Raw genomic sequence first — 22,321 nt, 5'->3', positions numbered from 1 at the left:
CCTTTAAAATAAAATTATTTTCTTGGGGCTGGCATTATGGCACAGTAGGTTAAGCCACTGCTTGTGACACTGGCATCCCATATGGGTGCTCATTCATGACCCTGCTGCTCCACTTCTGATCCAGCTCCCTGCTAATGCACCCAGGAAAACAGTGGGAGATAGCCCCTGCCAACGTGTGAAAGACCCAGATGGAGTTCTGGACTCCTGGCTTCAGCTTGGACCAGTACCAGCTATTGTAGCCATGCCAGGAGTGAACCAGCAGATGGAAGATCTTAACAGCTGGTTCTCAGTGTGTGCTAGTTAGTATGGTCGTCATCAAGGATTAAACAAACCCAGATGTCAGGAAAGCGGCCTTGAAGTGACCCAGAATTGGTGTTTCTGAGAAAGCTCACAACTGGTACCCTCTTAGCTGTGCACGGCTTTGTTCCGCTGCATTGTTGTGATCGGGGGCTCAGGCAGGTCTTGCATCCAAATGTGGGGCAGCCCTGGGCACTGACTTTGCCCCCTGTGTCCCCAGGGTTCCCACCTGCTTGGTGGGGCTCATGCCTGGCTGTGCCAGAGAACCTGAGGGCCACACAAAGCCAGTGCCTGGCTCCTGGGAGCCGAGGGTCCATGACAGCTGTGCCATTGTCCCCATGGGGGGACCATGTGCGTCCTCAACCAGAGGCGCAGTTGTTGTTTGAGCTGCAAGTCGGATGCACTTGGTCACCTGCCCGAGGCCACAGCCTCACTCATTCACTGCCCCCACTCACCTGCACCAAAGCGTGTAAGAGCAAGGTTGGTGCGGACGCTGACAGCAACCACACCCTGTGCCGGCATAGAACAATAAAAGCTGTGTCCTTAGGCACTCACCGACCCTTGTGCAACACGGGGAGGTGCCTCTGCCACCTACCCATTATACAGATGGGGAGACAGAGGCAGAGGAAAATCCCCACACTTCAGGTTAAGAAAGGACGAGTCCTGAGAACAGAGCGGCCAAATTAACAAGAATACGGGACTCGCCATTTGTCGCTCCCCCTCTTCATGGAGGAACAACACAGGACCCTGCGTTGTTCTTTTGTCTGCTCGGCCCTCCCCGGGTTTGCTGCTGGTTCTTCCCGGGTTGGCTACCGACCCTTCCACCTCCGTGGAAGGGCGGTTCCCCCTGCCACTTTCCCCACTTCCGCGGGGGAGCGGCACACCGCCGGCCGGCTCTCTCGGGGGCTGCACAGGTGTTCCTTCAGATAGATGTTCCTGGTGCATGTTGTCTCTCTCCTCCTTTATAGTCCTCTTCCACCAATCCCAACTCGGCTGCCCACACGCCGAGTACGCTGCTCTCCTCCAATCAGGAGCAGGTCCTGCTGTTTATTGGTTGAACTGGAGGCAGCTGTGTAGAAGTTGTTACTCCCTTCTCAGTGCCATATTGTGGGAGAGCAGATGCATAGAATAAGTCTTAATTCCAGTAACTTAGTCTAGTCCGAGTTGCTCCCAGTTGCTCCCCACAGCCATTACATTTGAATTTCAGCTAAACGGAATTCTAAGATTTAAATTTACTTTGTTTGAAAAGGGGGCATGGGAGAGAGACATCTCCCATCTGCTGGTTCACTCCCTGAATACTTGCAAGCCGGGAGCCTGGCATTTAGCCTAGGTCTTCCATGTGGATAGGAGAGACCCCAAGAACTTGAACTATCACCCACTGCCTCCCAGGTGCACACCAGCAGGAAACTGGATGAGGAGCAGAGCCGGGGCTCGGGCCAGGCACTCACGTGGGATGCAGGCATCCTACCTGCTCCATCCTGCCTGCCCCTGAGAGTAATTTTTTATATAGGCATAGCCCAGGCAGCATTGGGCCCGGCTTTTTAGTAAGAAAAAAACCGGCCGCGTTGTTGATCTGAAATTCACCCTGTGTTTTACCTGCAGCCTTCCCTGTACACTGTCCAAGTAACTAAAATAATGGAGAAGTGTGTTTGCTTAGCACCCTACCTCCAGCCAGAGATTCTGAGCTACCTGTTTGCCCCGAGCCATGGAGGGCTTTGCTTTTTAAGACAATCTTTTAAGACAAGTATGCATTCAGAATGAACAGCCACTCATCGGATTCTTCCCTCCTTACACTGAGAAAAAATCCCAAACCCACAGACACGGGCAGACCACAGCCCAATTCCATCTGTCATCCCCCCCCGGGGGGGGGGGGCTAACTCTGCTCCCTTCATGCCATGAAGCCCTGGGCAGGACTATAATTATCTCAGAAGCTCTCTGACTTTTTCTGCAAAGGGCCAGCTTGTGCCTGTTTGAGGTTTGGGGGCCACCCAGTCCCTGTTGCAGCTGCTCAGCTCTGCGGTTACTGTACCAAAGCAGCCATAAAAAAATATACAGGCACAAGTGTGGCTGTGTGCCAATAAAACTTTATTTATAAAAGTAGGCCGCAGGTGGGATTTGGCCTTGGCCATGGCTTGCCTAGCCTAGAGTTAAATAGCCAGAGGGGGAGATAGAGAGAACAGGACCCTTGCAGGGTCGCCACCCACAAGCTAGCATGTCTGGTTCAGTGGGAGAGCTTTGGGGGTGTCTCCGGTGGGAGTGCCCACCAGGCAGGGGTCTCCTAGAACCGCCTCTTGTGTCCTGCAGCTCCTGGGAAGGAATGCATCACTGTGCAGAGCGGCACCTTCTCGTGGACCCAGGAAGGGCCTCCCTGCCTCCACAGGTACGGAGGACTCCCCTGGGAACACCCTTCACAGCCACAGGGAGAAGCTGCGGAGGCTCCGCCGCCTCCTGCCTGGGTGACCTGCGGGTCCGGGTTCAGCCTGGGGCTAGAGGGGGCGGGGCAGGGCTGGCTGTTCCTGGTACTGCCCCCACTGAGAGCGCCCTGGGGGAAGCCAGAGCCCCTATGGTTGGTGGGTGGGGGGATAGGGGCATGTGAGCTTCCTACGTCGGGTGCGAGAAGTCCCCCTGCTTCCAGACTCTGCCAGGTGACACCAAGAGGAGTCGGCTGTGCGCGTCTCCATGTGCTCTGTCAGTCCTGTGGTCACTGTCCCCTGAGACCCCCGACTCAATGGCAAGGTCTTTGTGAAAGCTGCCCCAAAGCTGCCAGAGAAGGGAAAGAGAGTTCCCTGGGCGGCACCCGTGCAGGATTCACTGAGCGTTCGCTGTGGGTCAGGACTGCTCCAGGCACCGGTGGTAGTGTGGAGCAGACAGGCCGGGGCCCCGCTGTCTTGGGTGACGTCCTGATGGAGGTGGGGTGGGGCGTGGAGCGCAGTGGTCGGTGTCAGGAACCATGGCGGGCAGCTCTCTAAACAGTGGGGGTAGCGAGTGCAAATGTCCTGGGGCAGGAGTGTGCCAGACCCAGGCTTCTCAGCTTCAGCACTGCTGGTATGTGGAGCAGATAATCTTTACTGTGGGCTGTCCTGTGCATCAACCCCAGTCTCTGCCCACCAGATGCAGTGCCATCGGTTGTAACAGCTAGATCTCTAGGCCTTGCCAAGTGACCCCTGGCGGGATGAACTCCCCCGCTGTTGAGAACCATGGGCTTCTTGTGTTCAAGAAAGAGGTCAGTGTGGCTGAGGCAGAGTGGGAGGAGGACCTTAGCTCTGGCCTTGAGCGAAATGGGAGCACTAGAAGTGACCTGGCTTTAGCCAGGCAGTGTCAGGGGCTGAAGCTGGGTTTAAAGAGGTCCTTATGGCCGCTGGGTGGAGGATGCGCTGTGGGACACGGGCGGGGCAGAGCAGCGAGAGCCACCGGAAGCCTCCAGGGGAGCTCAGGTGGGAGGTGATGGTGGTTAAGGCTTCGTGCGACCATCAGCTGTGTGCATGTGCACGTGTGAGAGAGGACCTGTGTGATGTGGCTGTGTGTGGTGCACCTGTATGTGGGCATGCATGTATGAGTACACGTATTCCCTCACACACGCACTTACATGTGTGTAGATGTGTGTGCACACATCACGTGTATGGTATGCATGCATGGACGCTTCCGTGAGGGCATGAGTGTGCTTGTATTTGGGCACATGCATGCGAATGCATGCAGGTGTGTGTGGTGTGCTTGTGTGTGTGTGTGTGTGTGTGTGAGCTGTGCATGCAAAGACATGGGCAGGATGGCCTCTTGGGTTGCCTGATGAGGACTGGACAAGGGGAGCACTGGCCCCTGAGGTCCTCAGCGGCCATCTCCCGACCTCCCAGAGTGACCAGCAGGAAAGGCCAAGGGGGCGTGAACTCACTCACCCTGCACAGAGGCCGGCCAGGCCCTGACTGGGGATGTGTGTCCCCTCCTGGCTTGCAGGGTGAACCTCACCGTGCCACAGGGCTGTCTGCTGGCTGTCGTGGGCCCAGTTGGGGCGGGGAAGTCCTCCCTGCTTTCCGCCCTGCTTGGGGAGCTGTGGAAGGTGGAGGGCTCCGTGAGCATCAGGGTGAGCTCCCCGGCCCCCGTCTGCTAGGAGTGTCCCCTCGTCCCCAGCCTGAGGGTCCCCATCTCACCACCCAGCCCCTTCCCAGTTATTCCCCACCTCCCCCTGCCCCCTGCCCCCCACCCCAGGATAACTCCTGCTTCCACCCACCAAACTGCGTTGCGTTGCAGGGTCCCGTGGCGTACGTGCCGCAGGAGGCCTGGGTCCAGAACTGCTCCGTGCTGGAGAACGTGTGTTTCCAGCAGGAGCCGGACCTGCCGTGGCTGGCGGAGGTCCTGCAGGCCTGTGCGCTGGGGCCGGACGTGGACAGTTTCCCCGCGGGGGTGCACAGCCCAGTCGGAGAGCAGGTGAGGGCCCCATGGTCCCCGTGGGACAGGCACCCCTTGCAGGCGATGGGGGCCGTCCGATCCTGGCCTGCTCTGCCTGGCCCTGCTGGGTGACACTGGTCAAAGTGCCTTCCCCCTCTGGGTCTCATCAAAAGGTCTGGGCGGAGGTGTCCAACAAACAGGATGTGGGCACCTGGAGCTTTGGATCGGGCAGCGCTCGGACAGTTCTGCCCACGGGCCATATCCGGCCCACTGCTTGTTTTTATAAATAAAGTTTTATTGGGGCCCGGCCATGCCCGCTGTCGGGGCATTCAAAGGAAGAGCTGAGCAGCTGTGACCAAGACCATGACCCACAAGGCTTTGGGGAGCTGCCACCTGGCCCTTGCCAGAGGAAGTTTGCTGACCCTGGAGCTGGGTCTTTTCAGCGGGAGGTGGCATTAACTTTAAGGGACTGTTGAGGGTTCCAGGGGAGCAGGGGGCAGGCCCAGGGGAGGGTCTTGAGGAGCAGAGGGTGGGCCAGCAAGGAGGATGGGGGCGCGCTGAGGGTGGGCGGGGTGAGCCGACTATTTCAAGAAGGGGGCCGCCTGCCACCCTCCCATGCTGTGCAGACATCTGCGGTCCCAGGACCTCCTCCGCCCACACCACGCCCATCTGTGGCATTGCCACCTCCACCTCCACCCTTCCGGAGGCCAGCGTCCGAGCCCTGGGCGTCCCTACAGTCCCTCTCGTTCTCCCACACCCCCACATCTCATCCCTGCCATCAGCTCTCCGTGCTGGGGCCTCCCGCCCGCCCCCTGGTTGCTGTTGTCCATCCCTGCAGTCCAGTGCCAGCATAGCAGCCAGGGGGATGGGCAAACATGGGCCACTTCCTCCCTCTGCTTGGAACCCTCCAGGGGCTCCCTGTGCTCCTCAGAGTCAAAGCCAGAGTCCTGACAATCCCCCACGAGGTCCCCGCTATCCGCCCATCTTCTCCGTCCGCCCTCTGGTCACGTACCCCCTTTGCTGTCTCACTGCAGCCAGCTGGGTCTCCATGGTGCTCCCACATGCACAGGGCCTTTGCATCTACCATCTGCTAGGATGCCCCCCCCCCCGCCCCCGGTGCCCTGGCCAGGAGCCCCTGCGGCTCATTCCTCCCTTCTGTCACCCACCGGAGAGGCTTTCCTGAGTGCCTTACCCAGTTCTCCCTGCTCGGCGGCCCCGTCCCCTCCCCTGCTGGGTTTTCTCCATAGCACAGAACACCATCGGCTTCGCTGTCACCTTCTCTTGTCATGGATCATCCTCCCCTCCCCTCCTCCTTAGAATGAGAGGTCCAGGTTTGGTTTATCGCTGGGTGCCCAGTGCCAAACAGTAAGCAGTACATGAACGAGAAGGGAGAGAGGGAGAGAGAGGAGGCCTAAAAAGCCAGCTCTGGATTAAGCCTCAGGGACATGGCTGGTATCCCCCAGGAAGGTGCTGTCGGTGGAGAAATGGGAACTGGAGCTACAGTGGACAGGAAGTAAGTGGGAAGAGAGACTAGATATGGGGGGTACAGATACCTCCTCCGGGAAGCCTTCCTGGAAAGGGGAGAAGCAAAGACTGATGGGAGGATGGCCTGGGAGCAACTCCTTAGAGCTGATTGTGGCCCTGGGGACAGTCACTGTGAGGTGCACTGCCCCCGATATGCCCGGTGGCCTCTGTCACCTGGCAGATGTCAACTCCAGTCCCTGCCCCTCCGTGTGGCCACAGGGTATGAATCTCTCCGGGGGTCAGAAGCAGCGGCTGAGCCTGGCCCGGGCTGTGTATAGAAAGGCTGCCGTGTACCTGCTGGACGACCCCCTGGCGGCACTGGACGCCCACGTGGGCCGGCACGTCTTCAACCAGGTCATCGGGCCCGCCGGGCTGCTGCGGGGAACGGTGAGTTTGGGAGAGACTTCCGAGGGCCCAGGACCTGTGCAGAGGGAGCCCGTAGAGCCCGATCCTGACCCAGGTCCCTCGCAGGCCCCACCTCGAGTCCCTGTGAAGTCACTGCGTGACAGCCTACGCCAGCCCCTGGCGGCTTCACCGCGGCTGCTGGTTCTTGCGTGGCGGCCTCTGGTTAAAGCGCTCCAGCTGGTCTTTGGCTTGGGTGGTTTGACTTAACTGTCTTTTGACTGACGTTGCGAGAGTGACGTGCATTCAGCAGGAAGCCGTACTTGGCCTTTTCAGTTCCCTTTGCCCGGGCTGGGGCTGGGAGAGTCTCACACAGTGCACTGAGAGCAGCCACAGCTCCCAGCCCAGCCCCAAGGTCACCGACCGAGGCTCTGCGGTGCGTGCGCCAGGTCACTAAGCTAGGCCATGCATTATACATGTCGTTTTTTATTTTTAAGATTCATGTTTTTTTATTGGAAAGAGTTACAGAGAGAGGGAGATACAGAGGTCTTCCACCTGCTGGTTCACTCCCCAGATGGCCACAACAGCCAGGGCTGAGGCCAGGCCAAAGCCAGGAGCTTCTTTCGGGTCTCCTGTGTGGGTGACAGGGACCCAAGCACTGGGCCATCTTCTGTTGCTTTCCCAGGTGCGTTAGCAGGGAGCTGGGTCAGAAGTAGAGCAGCTGGGACTGGAAGCAGCGCCCATATGGGATGCTGGCGCTGTAGGCCATGGGTTAACCCGTTATGCCACAATGCCGGCTCCAGCTGAACACATTCTGACTTACGATCTTCCCAGCATACCATGGGTTTGTCAGGGTAACCCTGTCTGAGGTCAAGGGTCAATTGCACGGCTCTACTGCAAGTTCTGAGCTGAGTTAGGTGAGCTCCCCAGGACCATTTTCCAAGACGCAGGTTGAAGGTGTCCCCTGCAGGAGGGGGGTTCTCCCTGTGCTGAATCTAGGGCACCAGCCCCGCCCCCAGCTCCAGGGGACTGGCCAAGCGCACAGCGTAACTTGCACCCCTCCACTGCCCAGACGCGGATTCTCGTGACCCACGCGCTCCACGTGCTGCCTCAGGCTGATTGCATCGTGGTATTGGAAGACGGGGCCATTGCGGAGATGGGTTCCTACCAGGAGCTGCTGCGCAGGAAGGGTGCCCTGGTGGGCCTCCTGGAGGGAGCCAGCCAGCCCGGGGAGAGAGGAGGAGGAGGTACTGGCTGGGGTTGTGAGTCTCTGCGTCTGACTCAGGCCACCGTCGAGAAGGCTCTGGGTGTCACAGTGACGCGACGGGCATTCCCTGGTAAACCCCACTCACCCGCCGTGGGCCCCGGTCTAGCAGGAAATGGCTCTTCCAGAAGGCCACCGCTTCCCCCAGCACAGGCAGGTGACGCCTCCTGTGTGCCAGCAGGGTCTGTGCCACGTCCCTTCCTGAACACCCATTGTTCAGTTCGCTTGTTTTACAGATGAGCAAGCCGGACAAAGAGTTAAGTAATTCTTTCCTTCATTTTTAAAAGATATTTTTGAGAGAGAGAGCAATCTGCTGTCTGCTGGTTCACTCCCCAGATGGCCCCAACGACCAGCGCTGGTTCAGGCCAAAGTCAGGAGCCCAGAACTTCCTCTAAGTCTCCCACATGGGTGGCAGGGGCATGAGCACTTGGGCCACCTTCCACTGCTTTCCCAGGTGCATTAACAGGGATGTGAATCGGAAGTGGAGCAGCTGGGACTCGAACCAGGATATGGGTTTTAAAAACGGTGGCTTAACCGGCTGCACCTAACACTGGTCCCAAGAGTTAAATTTTGCCCAAGGTCAGAGATTAGAACTTTGGTCCAGAAACAATACTTGTAGCTTCCACTGAGTGGGAAAATCTGTGGAGCCAGGAAGGCCACACAAGGGACAGAGAACGCATGGCCAGCTGGACACCCGGTCGCCGCCCTGAGCTCACCTGTCGTGATGGGGAGTGACAGCTGACAGCAGCACGGTGCACCTGTGGGGTTGGAGCCCAGGTGATCTGCCTTTTACAGGTGGGGAAGCCGAGTGCCGGAAGTGGGGGCACTGGTCCCACATGACTTGGCTTCTAAGTGGCAGTGTTGGGACTTGAACTTGACTCTAGAGAACATGGTGTTGTCATCTCTGCCCCTCCAGGGCGAAGCCAGGACTCACAGCCCAGCCTCTTCTGAAAACGTCTGCTTAGCCCCACCCCAGTGCTGAGCCACGGCGCCACCGTCATGGAGCTGAAAGCCACGAGGGTGCTTCCAGCAGCTCTTGGGAAATGGGATCAAATGAGAAATTTCTTTTGGAAAGGAAAATGTTGAAATCCATGCATTTGAGGGATAGTCAACAAGTTCTTGGGAAATGCATGTTATCAAAAAGGCATAGATGGGCCGGCGCCGCGGCTCACTAGGCTAATCCTCCGCCTAGCGGCGCCGGCACACCGGGTTCTAGTCCCGGTCGGGGCGCCGGATTCTGTCCCGGTTGCCCCTCTTCCAGGCCAGCCCTCTGCTGTGGCCAGGGAGTGCAGTGGAGGATGGCCCAGGTGCTTGGGCCCTGCACCCCATGGGAGACCAGGAAAAGCACCTGGCTCCTGGCTCCTGCCATCGGATCGGTGCGGTGCGCTGGCCGCAGCGCGCCGGCCGCGGCGGCCATTGGAGGGTGAACCAACGGCAAAGGAAGACCTTTCTCTCTGTCTCTCTCTCTCACTGTCCACTCTGCCTGTCAAAAAAAAAAAAAAAAAAAAGGCATAGATGGCAATGTTTTTGCACCACAATGGGCTAACATTTGTAACTGCATTTTCCCCCAAGCTAGAAGAGGTGCCTCATAGAACTTGCCTGTTTCTGTTGGCGGCTTTTGCTGTGACAGTTACATTAGAACAAACAACCCGCAAGTGGCTTATGGGCTGTTTCTTGCTTACAGACCTGTGGTTAAGCTCCTGCAGCTCTGTCTCTGGGCGTTGGCCTGCCTGCAGAGCAGTGGGTCAGGGAGGGCGGTCCTGTCTTGGGGAGGTGGCCACCGAGGCTGGGTGGAACTTAGCCAGAAAAGAGCTTCACAGGTACGAAGGAGTGTCGGGGGGGCAGGCAGAGGCCACTTGATGTTGAACAATGTTCACTGCTGTTTTACCAACTCCAAGTTCATAGTGGATGCTCAGTTCTACAAATTTGAAGCTTCAGAAAGCTCATACAAAGTGGAATGAAAAGGTTTATTTTAGTGCAAAAAGAATCCAGACCCTTGCATGCTTGGTTTTTTTTTTTTGTTTTTTTTTTTTGTTTTGTTTTTTTTTTTTTTTTGGGTAATGTCCGTTTTGTTGTTTGTTGTTTGTTTATTTGAGAGGTGGAGTTATAGACAGAGGAAGAGACAGAAAAGTCTTCCATCTGCTGGTTCACTCCCCATAGAGCTGCAAGGGCTGGAGCTGAGCCGATCCAGAGCCAGGAGCTTCTTCCAGGTCTCCCACATGGGTGTAGGGGCCCAAGCACTTGGGCCGTCTTCCATTGCTTTCCCAGGTGCATTAGCAGGGAGCTGGATCAGAAATGAAGCAGCCGGGACATGAACCAGCACTCATATGGGCTACTGGTGCTGCAGGTGGAGGCTTAGCCTACTATGCCGCAGTGCTGTCTCCTTCTATGCACTTTTTAAAGATCCCTCACAGGCATGGATTTCAATTTGCTTGTGTGTGTTTGTGTTTTTTTTCACCAAAGTAAACATCTTAAAAAAAAAATCCAATAGGGTCCAGTGTTGTGGCGCAGTGGGTTAACGCCTTGTCCTGAAGCACTGGCATCCCATATGGACGCCGGTTCAAGACCCAGCTGCTCCACTCCCAATCCAGCTCTCTGCTATGGCCTGGGAAAGCTGTAGAGGATGGCCCAAGTGCTTGGGCCCCTGCACCCATGTGGGAGACCCAGAAGAAGCTCCTGGCTTTGGCGCAGCTCCAGCTGTTGCGTCCAACTTGGGAGTGAACCAGCAGATAGAAGACCTCTCTCTCTCTCTCTGCCTCTCCTCTCTCTGTGTAACTCTGGCTTTCAAATAAATAAATCTTTTTAAAAATCCAAGAAATATAGGCTGGCGCTGCGGCTCAATAGGCTAATCCTCCACCTTGCAGCACCGGCACAGCGGGTTCTAGTCTCGGTCGGGGCGCCGGATTCTGTCCCGGTTGCCCCTCTTCCAGGCCAGCTCTCTGCTGTGGCCAGGGAAGGCAGTGGAGGATGGCCCAAGTCCTTAGGCCCTGCACCCCATGGGAGACCAGAAGCACCTGGCTCCTGCCTTCGGATCAGCATGCTGCACCGGCTGCAGTGCGCCAGCTGTGGTGGCCATTGGAGGGTGAACCAACGGCAAAAGGAAGACCTTTCTCTGTCTCTCTCACTGTCCACTCTGCCTGTCAAAAAAAAAAAATCCAAGAAATATAAAGAGTAATTCCTATTGTTCCATAGAATAGCAGGATGATTAAAGTTGACACTAACCTTACATACTTTGTGAATGCCTAGAGGAGAGTTTGAAGTCTCCAAATACAAAGAAATGATATGGAGATGGAACTGTTAATACATTGATTTGATCCATGCATGCTGAATACACTTGTAGAAATATCATTTCGTGCCCTATATATATGTAAATTTTTACATGTTAGGAAAAAATTATTTTTAACTCAGTGACTAAGAAAAAAATCAAAATGTGCTTTGGGTGGAAAAATTTTAGAACAAATCTTAGTTATCCAGCCTTCCTTTTCCCTTGCTATAAAGATTTATTTATTTGCAGGGCAGAGTGGTAAGAGAAGGAGAGACAGATCTTGCATCTTCTGGCTTATTGCCCAGTTGACTGCAACAGTGGGGTCCTGATAAGGCCTAAGCCAGGAGCTGGGTCTCCCCCACTGGTGGCTGGGGCCCAAGCACTTGGGCCAGCTTCTGCCTTCCCAGGTGCATTAGCATAGAGCAATCAGAAACAGAACAGCCGAGACTCGAGCCAGTGCTCTAACGTGGGGCTGTAGTGTTTCGGGTGGTGGCTTAGCTCGCTGCACCACATTGCCAGCCCTGCAGTCTTAACCTTCAATCCTATTTACCAGGAACCTTTTGAAGGTACCCATTGAATGAATGAATGAATGAATGGTGTTCTCAGAAGATCCCAGGGAGGGGAGAGACATTGCTGGGAAGGGCAGCAGGATTGAGTCTGGGACAGACAGATGATCGGGGAAGTGGAGGCTTCAGACCTCTTAGGGTGACCCCCAGGGTGTGACCTGACTCCCTTGGCCTTGCAGAGACAGAACGTGTGACCAGTGCCAAGGACCCCGGGAGCTCCCCTGCAGGCGACGGGTCTGAGCCCAGGCCAGAGAGGTGAGTCCCCGGGGGTATGGGGGGCACAGGTCTGCAGCAGGACCACCGGCATCTCAGGCAGGAAGGCAGGGTGGGCAAAACTATTTTGGACAGAGCACCTGCTATATATTCGCCAATGGTCAGCCGTAATTCACCAAAGATGATTTGGTCAGCTGGCCAAAGTGCTTAAGCCCCCGTGGCCAGCTCACTGAATGAAGGATTTGCCCTTCTCCATGGTGAATGTTTTAATGAATGCTTCTTAGAGTTTCTTGCTAGAGTGGACAGGACCAGTTCCAAAGGCAGATCTTGAACACAGCTGGTCACAGTCCCTCCAGGCCCTGTCACTCGGGGTTTGAGTCCACACTCATGGCATCGCTTGGTGCTTTCCCAGATGTGCAGGCGAGGGGTCACCCAGAGCCGGCCTGCTGGCCCCTTTTCGCCCAGCTGCTTTGAGGCAGGGCACAGCTGGCCTCTTGGCAGGGCTACCTGCCACCTGACCACCTGGCACTCAGCTCCTGAGGCGGGTGGCCTCACAGAACAGATCAGTGGACACTGGATGGCTTGAGCTTGAGTGGCAGCTGTCATAGAGTGTGGCACATCATCGAGGGACGTTGGTGCTTGGAAATGTTGAAGCTGGCATGGTTCCTCCCTCTCCACCCGAGCTGGCCACTCTGAGAACACACACTGGGCAGACGCGCCTGCCTTTGTAGTGTACACGAATCCCAAGATCAGCTAAGGTGCACGCAAGCATGCAGATGGGTAATAAATCAGTGGGTGATGCATGATAGGTAATAGCTGATGTGTTCCAAGAGAAACCCCATCTTTACTGCCGGGAAAACTGAGCTGGTCCTCGGTCCATGTCAGAATCGTGCAAAGTTGTTATTCCACCAAGTCGGACAGACAAACCTGAGGTCAGCAAGGTGGGGACAAACAATCGTAGCTAAGCTCAGGTCAGCAGGAAAACTCGGAAGCAGAGCCCGAAGCTGGGGAAGTGGGTTCATAGAGGGAGGCGCCGCTGGAGGAACAGGCGTCCTGACTCGCGTGGCTGGACCCCGCCCAGGGAGGCGGGGCCTCAGGCACCTGGTCGGTGCTCAGTGCCAGCGAATGGACGGAGGTGTGAGTGGGCAAGGGATGCACCAGGGGCTCCTGGCAGGCCTGAGGGTTGGGTATGAAACCCCGGGCAAAGGAGAGACGCTGATCTGCCTTCATTCCCTGTGACTGACAGGCCCGTCAGGCCAGCCCTGGAGAAGGTCAGGAGCGTATCTGCAGCCCACACAGGGGCCCTGCTCGATGACCCTGAGGGGGCAGGACGGCCGCCAGGAGAGGACAGCGTGCGGTTTGGCAGGGTAACTACTGGCGGCTCCTGTGCCCGCCCCACGCGCTGCTGCCGCCCCGGGAGGCAGACGGAGGGCGGGGTGACGCTCACCTTGATTGATTACCTACTGTGTGCCAAGTGGAGTTCTAGACCCTCATGTCTCCTAGTCCGCACAGCTTCTCTAAAGCGTAGACGATGAGAACCCTATTGTAGACACCTTAGAGACCTAAAGCCTCGTCTGTGTTCTCACAGCTGGCATGGGACACGAATCTGGGCCAGTCCAAATATGGAGCTTGTGCCAGTCCTCTTGCTGTGTTCACACGCTCTTCCATCACCTGTCCATGTGCCCACCTACCCACCCACTCATTTATCCACTCGTCCTTCCACCTAAGCACACACCCAGCCATAACCCACCTGTCCATCTCTCTGTCCGTTTATCCATTGGCCCTTCACTTAGCTACCCACCCACCCATTCACCCATTGGCTCATCTGTCTGCCCACTCACCTCCATAGCTACTCTCCCCAGCCCCCACTCCTCCACCCACCCATCCATCCTGTCACCCACCCAGCAGATATTTCTGGCCTGGTGGTGCCAGGGAGGGTGGAGAGAGGGCGCACAGCTGGGCCAGCGAGCAGGCTACTGTCAGATAGCAGTAGGTTCTGTAAAGAAGCCAGAGCAGGGTGACAGGTGGAGCCCAGCGAGGGCCAGGGTCTGCTGGGATAGGCTGCTCGGAGCTGCCCGGGGGGGCGGGGGTGCCGGGGAAGCTGCCGTGGAAGGAAGGCAGGAGGCGGAGGGAACAGCCCCGGGCCCGAGCAGAGAAGGGCGTCCAGTGAGGCCAGCAGGGAAGTTGAGAAGTTGAGAAGCGAGAGGAAGCCCCAGCAGGCAGCCGCAGCATGAGGGGGCTGGGCTGATGTGCTCCGGAGCTCCCCCTGGCTGCGGCAGGTGGAGAGCCCCAGGCTGGGAGGAGCAGGACCTGGAGCCCGTGGCCCGGCCCCTTTGAGCCTCAGCTTCCTTCCCTGCGGGATGGAGGTGAGCTCCAGGGTAGGGACGCGTGCCCGGCCCGTAGTAGGTGTTCAAGAAAACTGCAGACCCAGAGAGCGTCACCTTCAGGGGGTGGGGGTGGGGCCTGAGGCTGGGGGGGGCGGGCGTAGGGAGATGCTACAGCTGGCGTAGGGACACCGAGAAGAGCCTATGATTGGTCTGTGCTTTGGGAGCCTCCCCTGGCCTTGCCCCAACTCACCCCGCCCCCCTTCTCTTCCACCCTCTCCCCGACGTGTGCTGCAGGTGAAAGCCGCCATGTACCTGACCTACCTGCGGGCCATGAGCAGCCCATTCTGCCTCTACATCCTCTTTCTCTTCCTGTGCCAGCAAGCAGCCTCCTTCTGCCGGGGCTACTGGCTGAGCCTGTGGGCAGACGACCCCGCCGTGGACGGGAGGCAGGCGCAGGCGGTCTTGCGCGGCTGCATCTTTGGGCTCCTTGGCTGCCTCCAAGGTACCCCTCCCCCCAAACCTCATCATCCCAGCTCCATGGAGTGGGGAGGGGTTCAGGGCTCCCTTGCCCACCTACCCCAGGCTTGCCTGTCTTCCCTGATCTCTGCATGCCCTCCTGGGCCCAAGCCCAGACCTGGGTTCCCAAGATGGGGTTGGCGGGAGCAGAGACAGCACCAGTGCCCATCCCTCCTTTCCTGGAACCCCTGAGAGTCTGTCCCAGCCCCTCCCCCACTCTGCCTGTTGGTTGCCTGCCCCTCTTGGACCACATCTCCAGAGCTGGACCCTCCCCAACAGGTGCATCACTGCCACCAGCATCTCCCATTTCTTCTTTCACCTTTTAAAATCTCGACTTGCCCGGGGTTATGCCACAAATGCCCACTACAACTGGGGCTGGGCAGGGGCCAGAGCTGGGAACTCGGTCCAGGTCTCCGAGGAGAGTAGGAAAGACCCAAGCCCTGAGCCAACACCACTGCCCCTCAGGGTCTGCATTAGCAGGAAGCTGGGGTCAGGAGCCAGAGCCGGGAAGCAAAGCCGGGCACTGCCATATCGGATGCAGGCATCTCGCCGCTAGGCTCAGCGCTTGCTCCCTCTCCCTTGTTTGAATGCAAGCCTTCCATAGAGACTCGCATCAGCTGTGAGAAGCAAGGAGAGGCTCTCTGGTACACCCCGCCCCGTTCTCCCAATGATAACGCGTTGCTAGGATGGTATCAGCCAGGATATTGTCTTAGGTCAACCCACAGGCCTCCCTCTGCTCTCCCCAGCTGTACGTGCACCTGCGTGCAATTCTGTCCCCTGCACAGGTTCCTGTGTCCACCACTCCAGGGAGGTCCAGCTCAAAACAGCAAAAGTCCTTTTCACAAATGTTCTGGCGAAGTGCAGCCTTGTTCTGATTGGCCTGACTTGAGTCGGGTTCCGTCCCTGAGCCAATGGCAGTAGTTCGGGTTGGCCAAGGATAAACTTTTCCCCACCCTGGAGCCAAGGGGTGAGTTAGGTGAGGTGGGCACCACGAGGAAGGGCTGTGTGTTGGCTCCCCGGGGCTGCCGTAAAGCAAATGACCACACGCTCATGGCCTACGACAACAGAAATGTGTTCCCTCACCGTTCAGAGGCCTGAAGTCACGATGCTGGCGGGGTCGGCCCCTTGCGGAGCCTCTGGGGGAGACACTGCCCCCTCCTGGTGGCTTTGGCCAGCCTTGGCTTCCTTGCTGGGAGGACGTGTGCTCCCGGCTCTGCCTCCACCTTCACTTCTCCTTCTCTGTGTCTCCTTTTAAAAAGGAGTGGACACTGGTGCTGCAGTTACAGTGCTTCCTGGGGTGCCCGTACCCCACGTCAAAGTGTCTGGGTTGGGGTCCTGGCTCCACTTCCAGCTTCCTGCTAGACACTCGGAGAGGCAGCAGGTGGCGCCTCTAGTAGCTGGGTCCCTGCCACCCACGTGGGAGACCTGGGTGGGATTCCCAGCTCCCAGCTTTAGCCTGGCCCAGCCCCAGCTGTTAGGTTTGGGAAGCGACTCACTGGAGTGTGTGTGTGTGTCGGGGGGTGTCTCTGTGAAATAAGTAAGATAAAATTACTTTATATATGTATATATATACATACACACACGTCATTGCAGTTAGCACTTGCCCTAAATCCAAGGTGACTTCAAGATCTTTATATCTGTCAAGACCTTATTTCCAAATAAGGTCACATTCGGAGGTTCCAGATGGCCGTGGACTTGGGAGAGAGGCAGTACTGAGCTCCACAGAGGGTGGGCCCATCAGGGGACTCTCAGGGTGGCCGAGCCACACGACGGCCACCACAGGGTGATGGGGAGACCCACCCAGGCCCTGGCGAGGCTCCCGGGGGCTGCAGCCCTCACCGTCTGACTCCTTCTGCCTTCCCAGCTGTCGGGCTGTTTGCCTCCATGGCCACGGTGCTGCTGGGTGGGGTCCGGGCGTCCAGGCTGCTCTTCCAGAGGCTCCTGTGGGACGTGGCGCGATCTCCCATCGGTTTCTTTGAGTGGACACCTGTGGGGAATCTGCTGAACCGCTTCTCCAAGGAGACGGACACGGTGGACGTGGACATCCCAGACAAGCTCCGGTCCCTGCTGACCTATGCCTTCGGACTCCTGGAGGTCATCCTGGTGGTGACAATGGCCACGCCGCTGGCCGTGGTGGCCATCCTGCCGCTGGCGCTCCTCTACGCTGGGTTTCAGGTAGGGGGAGGTCAGCCGGGGGCGCCTCAGCCAGTCCCCTGTCTCTGGGCAGGAGTGAGCATGAGAGATTCTGCCCAGCTGGGCATCTGGGGTTGCCCCTAGTGGCATCCCTAGGTGGAGGCACCACTGTATGTTTCAAGCTTCCACCCTAGTGCCTGTCTCCCAGATGTTCCCAGCCGGCTGGTTGTCTGGAAACCAAGAGGGCGTTGCTAGGTTTCCAAGGCCATTGCGTTCAGCTAGACTCTGTGGCCAGGGCTGGAGACCTGTCTCTGTGGAACTGGGTGGTTTGTGGAGGGAGTGACCCTAGCACATGCTGTTCTTCTCAGTGCTCCCCAAAGGGTGGGCCCATGCAAGCCTGGTCACATGTCTCCTGAGACCCCAAGTACTTCTGACGTGTGCCGATGTTTGAGAACCACTGGGACAGCTCTGCTTGGCCTGCTGCTGCCCAGGCTGTCTTTCCAGGAGGGAGGTCTGATGTTCGCTAGCTGACCTGTACTCACACCTCCCATCTTAGCAAGCCCAGCACAGAGAAAGCTTCCAAGCTCAGGGTTCATATAGTGTGCCCAGGGAAGGTTCTGATTGGTCCTTTCATGCACCAATCACAGTGAGCAAATGGAAAGTGCGCTCTGATTGGCTAGGCTGGGGCATGTGACCACCTCCATGTTCAGGTCCCATGATTGTCCCTTCCCAGGACCCTTGCCAAGGAAACCAAAGTTAAGTAGGAGGAAAAACAGGGTAGCTGCACAAAACCCACCGCGTTCTGGGCCATCTCAAAGTCCTCCCGGCTCCAGGGATGCCTCTCTGTTGAGAGCTTTGGTGTCAGGCAGAGAAAGCTGGGACTTGGGCACTGGGACCTGTCAGACCAGTGCCTAAGCCCCTGAGCCTCAGGCACTCTCACCTGTAAACTGCATGCTGCCGTGCCCATCCTACAGCAAACGAGACCCCACATCTACAGAGCCTGGCACACGGCGTGCGTGTTCCGGCACGCTCAGTTCCCACCCGCCTGCTGCCTGCACACAGCTTGCGACCTCCAGCCAGAGAGCAACACGTGTTCACCAGGGATGTCAGGGGTGGGGCACTGGTAGCTTCTGAAGCTCCCCAGGTGATTTTTCAGAAGGACTGTGGGACAAGGATGCTGTAAGGAAATCAGAGCCCAGAGAAGGCAAGCGCCAGGCCCGAGGCCACACAGCAAGCTAGTAGCACAGCTCGGTCTAGGGTTCATCTGGGGGCTCCCTGTGCTGCTAGAAGCTCCCTGTCTGTGTCCATAGCTTCTCCACCCCTCCTGCCTCAGAGCCTGTACGTGGCCAGCATGTGCCAGCTGAAACGCCTAGAGTCGGCCAGCTTCTCGTCTGTGTGCTCCCACATGGCTGAGACCTTCCAGGGCGGCGCCGTGGTCCGGGCGTTCCGAGCTCAGGGCCCCTTTGTGGATGAGAGCGATGCACGTGTGGACGAGAGCCAGAGGGCCAGCTTCCCACGGCTGGTGGCGGACAGGTAGGAAGAGCTGGGGCAGGGAAGACCTTGTCATCCATCTGTGTCCCCTGTGAGTGGCTGGAGAGGTCAAGTGTCCTGCCCATGGTCACCCAGAGAGTCCGAGGCCTGGGTGAGGGCTGTAGCCCACAGGCACTCTCGGCTCACCGGCTGAGCAGGTGGAACCTGGCCTAAGAGGTCCCCGGAAGAGGGTGCAGGAAGCAGCCCCGTTGCCAGGCGACTGGAAGAGGCTGTTGCCTTGGTGATGGAGCACATGCACAATTGTCCTCAGCCTCCTCCCAGTTCTCAACAAGAACATAGCTGTGACCCAGACAGACACAAGTTCAAGTCCCAGCACTGGGCTGAGGCGAGACAGGACTCCCACCGAGCTCGGAAGGGACGAGACCGTGCCTGGGACCCCTGTGGGTAGAGAGCTGCCATCCCAGTGTCCAGAGAAGCAGGCCCAAGGGCATCCACTGACCCTGCTCTCACCTGCCTCCCTTCACAGGTGGCTGGCCACCAACCTGGAGCTCCTGGGGAATGGCCTGGTGTTTGCGGCCGCCTTGTGTGCCGTGCTGAGCAAGGACCACCTCAGTGCTGGCCTCGTGGGCTTCTCTGTCTCTGCCGCCCTCCAGGTACCCCGACCCCCTGCCCTGGGCTTGGGTTTAGTAGAAGGGGGACAGATAGACCTCTGCCAGGGGGACCTTCAAGTAGCCCGAGTCCCGGCTGCCTGACAGGAGGGAGTCACAGCTCTATATGAGCAGGCTTGGCTCGGGAGACCTTGGAACAGAATCTTTCTCCTGGTCTCAGTGTACTCATCTGAAAAATGGGCTAGCTGCCCGTCACCACCGGCACTGTAGACTAAGTACACGGAGCGCCTTTCCAGGTCACTGCTCGCTTTTCCTTGAGTATTGATCACAGCATGTGATGTTGGGTCAGGACAGATGTGTGTGTATGTATGTGAGTAGCATGTGTTACCCATGAGGCCTGGCTCCAAGAGCTTCAGACACGGAACTAATGGAATGCTCCTGTCGGGAGGTGCTGTCGCAGGCCCAGGATTACAGCTGAGCCATCTCTGGCAACCAAGCTTGGGAGATAGCAAGTTCAAGGATAAAGTGCGGGGGCGGGAGTGCAGGGCAGCCCTCAGAGGAGGAAGTGCTGGTGCCTGGGGAGCGGTGGCCTGAAAGCGGAGAGGGAGGGGACATGGGGGCAGTGGGTGGAGGCCCTGCCCCTCTGGGGAAGCTGTCAGAATGGAGTCGGTGGGCATGGGTGCTGCTGGGTGTCCACGGGAGGGCTGTGCACCCTCTCTGGTCCTGCCTCCCTTGCAGCAAGAGGCTGGTGCAGCCAATGTCGGGGTTCCCTCTGCACTCTCGGGCTCCCTGGGAGGGGTGCATTCCTGCCTGTCAGTCTTGGGCCCACATCCTTGGCTGCCCTGTTCCTGTGTCCTGTCCTTCCTCCCTTGGGTCGCAGGGATGGATGCAAGCCCGTGTATCTTCTCCCCCCCCCCAGGTGACACAGACGCTGCAGTGGGCTGTTCGCAGCTGGACAGACCTGGAGAGCAGCATTGTGTCCGTGGAGCGGGTGACGGACTACGCCCGGACCCCCAAGGAGGTGACGGGGAAGTGGGACGGGGGTGCCCCAGCTGGGACGTGCAGGGCGGCAGCGGGCCCAGGCTGAGTGTGCTGTGGGCTCTGGAGTCTCAGCTAGGGTGGTTTGAGCGGGGACAAATCCGGCTTCCAGACAGAGCCAGGCAGGTCACCCATGAGGGACAGCAGGCCAGCACTGGGCTTCCTGGAGGGACGCGTGACACCCGGCCCACTGCAAGCACGCGCTGTATGTCCAGTGCTCCTGTTCGCCCCATCTCACAGGTGTGGAAACCAAGGCTCGGGGGAGGGGGCATAGAAGGAGCTGTTCAAGGGCACGGGGCTTCCCCGTTGCATCGTTCTACGAGGGGAGGGTCCTCCCTTACCACAAGAGATGATGATTTGACCAGAAACAGTGGCCGATACTAAGTTACTATAAAAGAGAGAAAATGGAGCTGGCAGCGTCACTTGTATGTCATGCAGTTCCTAGCATTGCTGTATTCCGTGCCTCTGATGGAATTCCCATAACGGCCCTGTACAACAGCAGTAAATATGCCCCTTATCCAGAAGAGGAAGCAGACCGCGAGGTGTGGCAGGTTCCTCTGACACCCCCCGCCCTGTCCCCTCCTGCTCCAGGCCCCCTGGAGGCTGCCCGCCTGTGCTGCCAGGCCCCCCTGGCCCCGTGGAGGGCAGATCGAGTTTCGGGGCTTCGGGCTTCGGCACCGGCCTGAGCTCCCGCTGGCTGTGCACGGCGTGTCCTTCGAGATCCACGCGGGAGAGAAGGTGAGCAGCTTCCCAGAGGCCGGGCCCTGGCTTTCAGACTCTCCCCCTACACTGGACTGGGCGCTCTCCATCGAATGGCAGCTACGTTGTTCTCTCCATAAGTATGTAAGGTCAGAGCGCGTCTGTGCCGCTGTTTTAAGTTTACTTAATACACCATTGCACCATTTCAAGAGCAGATAGTGCACACCTTGGAGGAAGGACCCTGGAATTTCTGCATCTCTCGCCCCAGAAAAGTGCTACCTGGCACCCAGTGGGTGACCCACATATTTCACTCTCCGTTAGTTTGAAGGAGGGATGGGCAGACGGATGATGGGAGGGAGAGGGGCAGGTGTTGAGGGTGGGCGGGTGGAAGAGGGACGGATGGCCAGGGAGGTGGTGATGGGAGGAAGGAAAGGAAAGGTGAGGAGGGGAGGGGATGGGGGCCATGCAGGGTGGGGACCGGGTGGAAGGAAGATGAGGGAGGTGGAGGGGTGTAGTTAGGAGGGTGGAGAAGGGTGGTGACGGCAAAGCTGTAGGGGATAAATGGGTACACAGGACAGAGACGCCAGGATGAGGGCAACAGGGGAAACACACAGGAGCAAGGTGTGATGGACAGGTGGCAGGGTGGGTGCTCCCAGGATGACAGGTAAGGGTGATTCTCAGGTACAGGAGAAAACATCTCCCAATGGATGCCCACAGACCCTCTGGGCTGCTTTCCTCTGGCCAGGCCTGGTTGGAGCAAGCCTCGCCCTGCCATCCCCTGCAGGTGGGCATCGTGGGCAGGACAGGGGCTGGGAAGTCCTCCCTGGCCGGGGCCCTGCTGCGGCTCCAGGAGGCGGCGGAGGGCGGGATCTGGATCGACGGGGTCCCCATCGCCCACGTCGGCCTGCACAAGCTGCGGTCCAGGATCACCATCATCCCCCAGGTGAGCCTGCGGAGCAGGGAGAGCAGAGGCGGGAGGCAGGGCTGGCACCTGTCCTTACCACCGCCGCCCCTCCCACCCCGGCCAGGACCCCACCCTGTTCCCCGGCTCCCTTCGGATGAACCTTGACCTGCTGCAGGAACACACGGACGAAGCCATCTGGGCGGCCCTGGCCACGGTGCAGCTCAGCGCGCTGGTGGCCAGCCTGCCTGGCCAGCTGCACTACGAGTGTGCCGACCAGGGTGATGACCTGAGGTAGGGGGGGGCCTGTGGTCGGGCCTTGGTGGGTGCTCACTGCGGAAGAGCGGCTGCTGTGCCGGGTGACTTCCTGTGGAGAGGAAGCCGAGCATGGCAGGAGGCAGCCTGAGCCACGCTGGGTCCCCAGGGCCAGATCCCATCAGGGGTGTGGGGGTGTCATGGGCCATGTGACCTTGAACCCCGCTTGCCTGTCTGCAATCCGAGAAGCTGTTGCATGCCAAGGGGCTGCTGTGTGATGAGCACGTGCGATTTTATGGGACTCTGTTTTCATGGCTGGGTGAGGAAGGACCTGTTAGGAACACTTTCTGGCTCTGCCTCTCACTCACCTTGACCTTGGACAAGCCACTTAAGCTGTTTCCCTGTCAGAAAGACAGAACATTGCGTCCTTTGAGGTCACTATCAGATGCGAACCCGTGTGTGCACAGGTGCTTAGAATGCGTCCCAGACATGGTGAAGGCTG

General features: G+C 58.2%; 1 protein-coding gene across 4 annotated transcripts in view; it reads left to right on the top strand.

Annotated features, from left to right (window-relative positions):
* Positions 1-22,321, top strand: part of ABCC6 (ATP binding cassette subfamily C member 6) — a 52,084-nt gene that overhangs the window by 27,810 nt on the left and 1,953 nt on the right. For 2 of the 4 annotated variants that reach the window (XM_051847488.3, XM_089321502.1), the window contains exons 15-29: positions 2,602-2,677; positions 4,246-4,372; positions 4,540-4,716; positions 6,421-6,588; positions 7,616-7,790; positions 11,818-11,893; positions 13,098-13,218; positions 14,473-14,680; positions 16,559-16,869; positions 18,161-18,360; positions 18,845-18,971; positions 19,846-19,947; positions 20,556-20,702; positions 21,448-21,606; positions 21,692-21,858. In XM_051847488.3, the coding sequence (XP_051703448.3) occupies positions 2,602-2,677; positions 4,246-4,372; positions 4,540-4,716; positions 6,421-6,588; positions 7,616-7,790; positions 11,818-11,893; positions 13,098-13,218; positions 14,473-14,680; positions 16,559-16,869; positions 18,161-18,360; positions 18,845-18,971; positions 19,846-19,947; positions 20,556-20,702; positions 21,448-21,606; positions 21,692-21,858 (2,341 nt within the window). Of the gene's footprint in view, positions 1-2,601; positions 2,678-4,245; positions 4,373-4,539; positions 4,717-6,420; positions 6,589-7,615; positions 7,791-11,817; positions 11,894-13,097; positions 13,219-14,472; positions 14,681-16,558; positions 16,870-18,137; positions 18,361-18,844; positions 18,972-19,845; positions 19,948-20,555; positions 20,703-21,447; positions 21,607-21,691; positions 21,859-22,321 lie in introns of those variants that run through there. The other 2 variants (XM_089321503.1, XR_016226119.1) reach the window with 2 other exon arrangements.

The sequence above is a fragment of the Oryctolagus cuniculus genome, chromosome 19 (genome assembly GCF_051225735.1).
Source record: "Oryctolagus cuniculus isolate XC-2025 breed Fujian yellow rabbit chromosome 19, ASM5122573v1, whole genome shotgun sequence".
Lineage (NCBI taxonomy): Eukaryota > Metazoa > Chordata > Mammalia > Lagomorpha > Leporidae > Oryctolagus > Oryctolagus cuniculus.
This window is presented reverse-complemented; position numbering and strand designations above follow the sequence as displayed.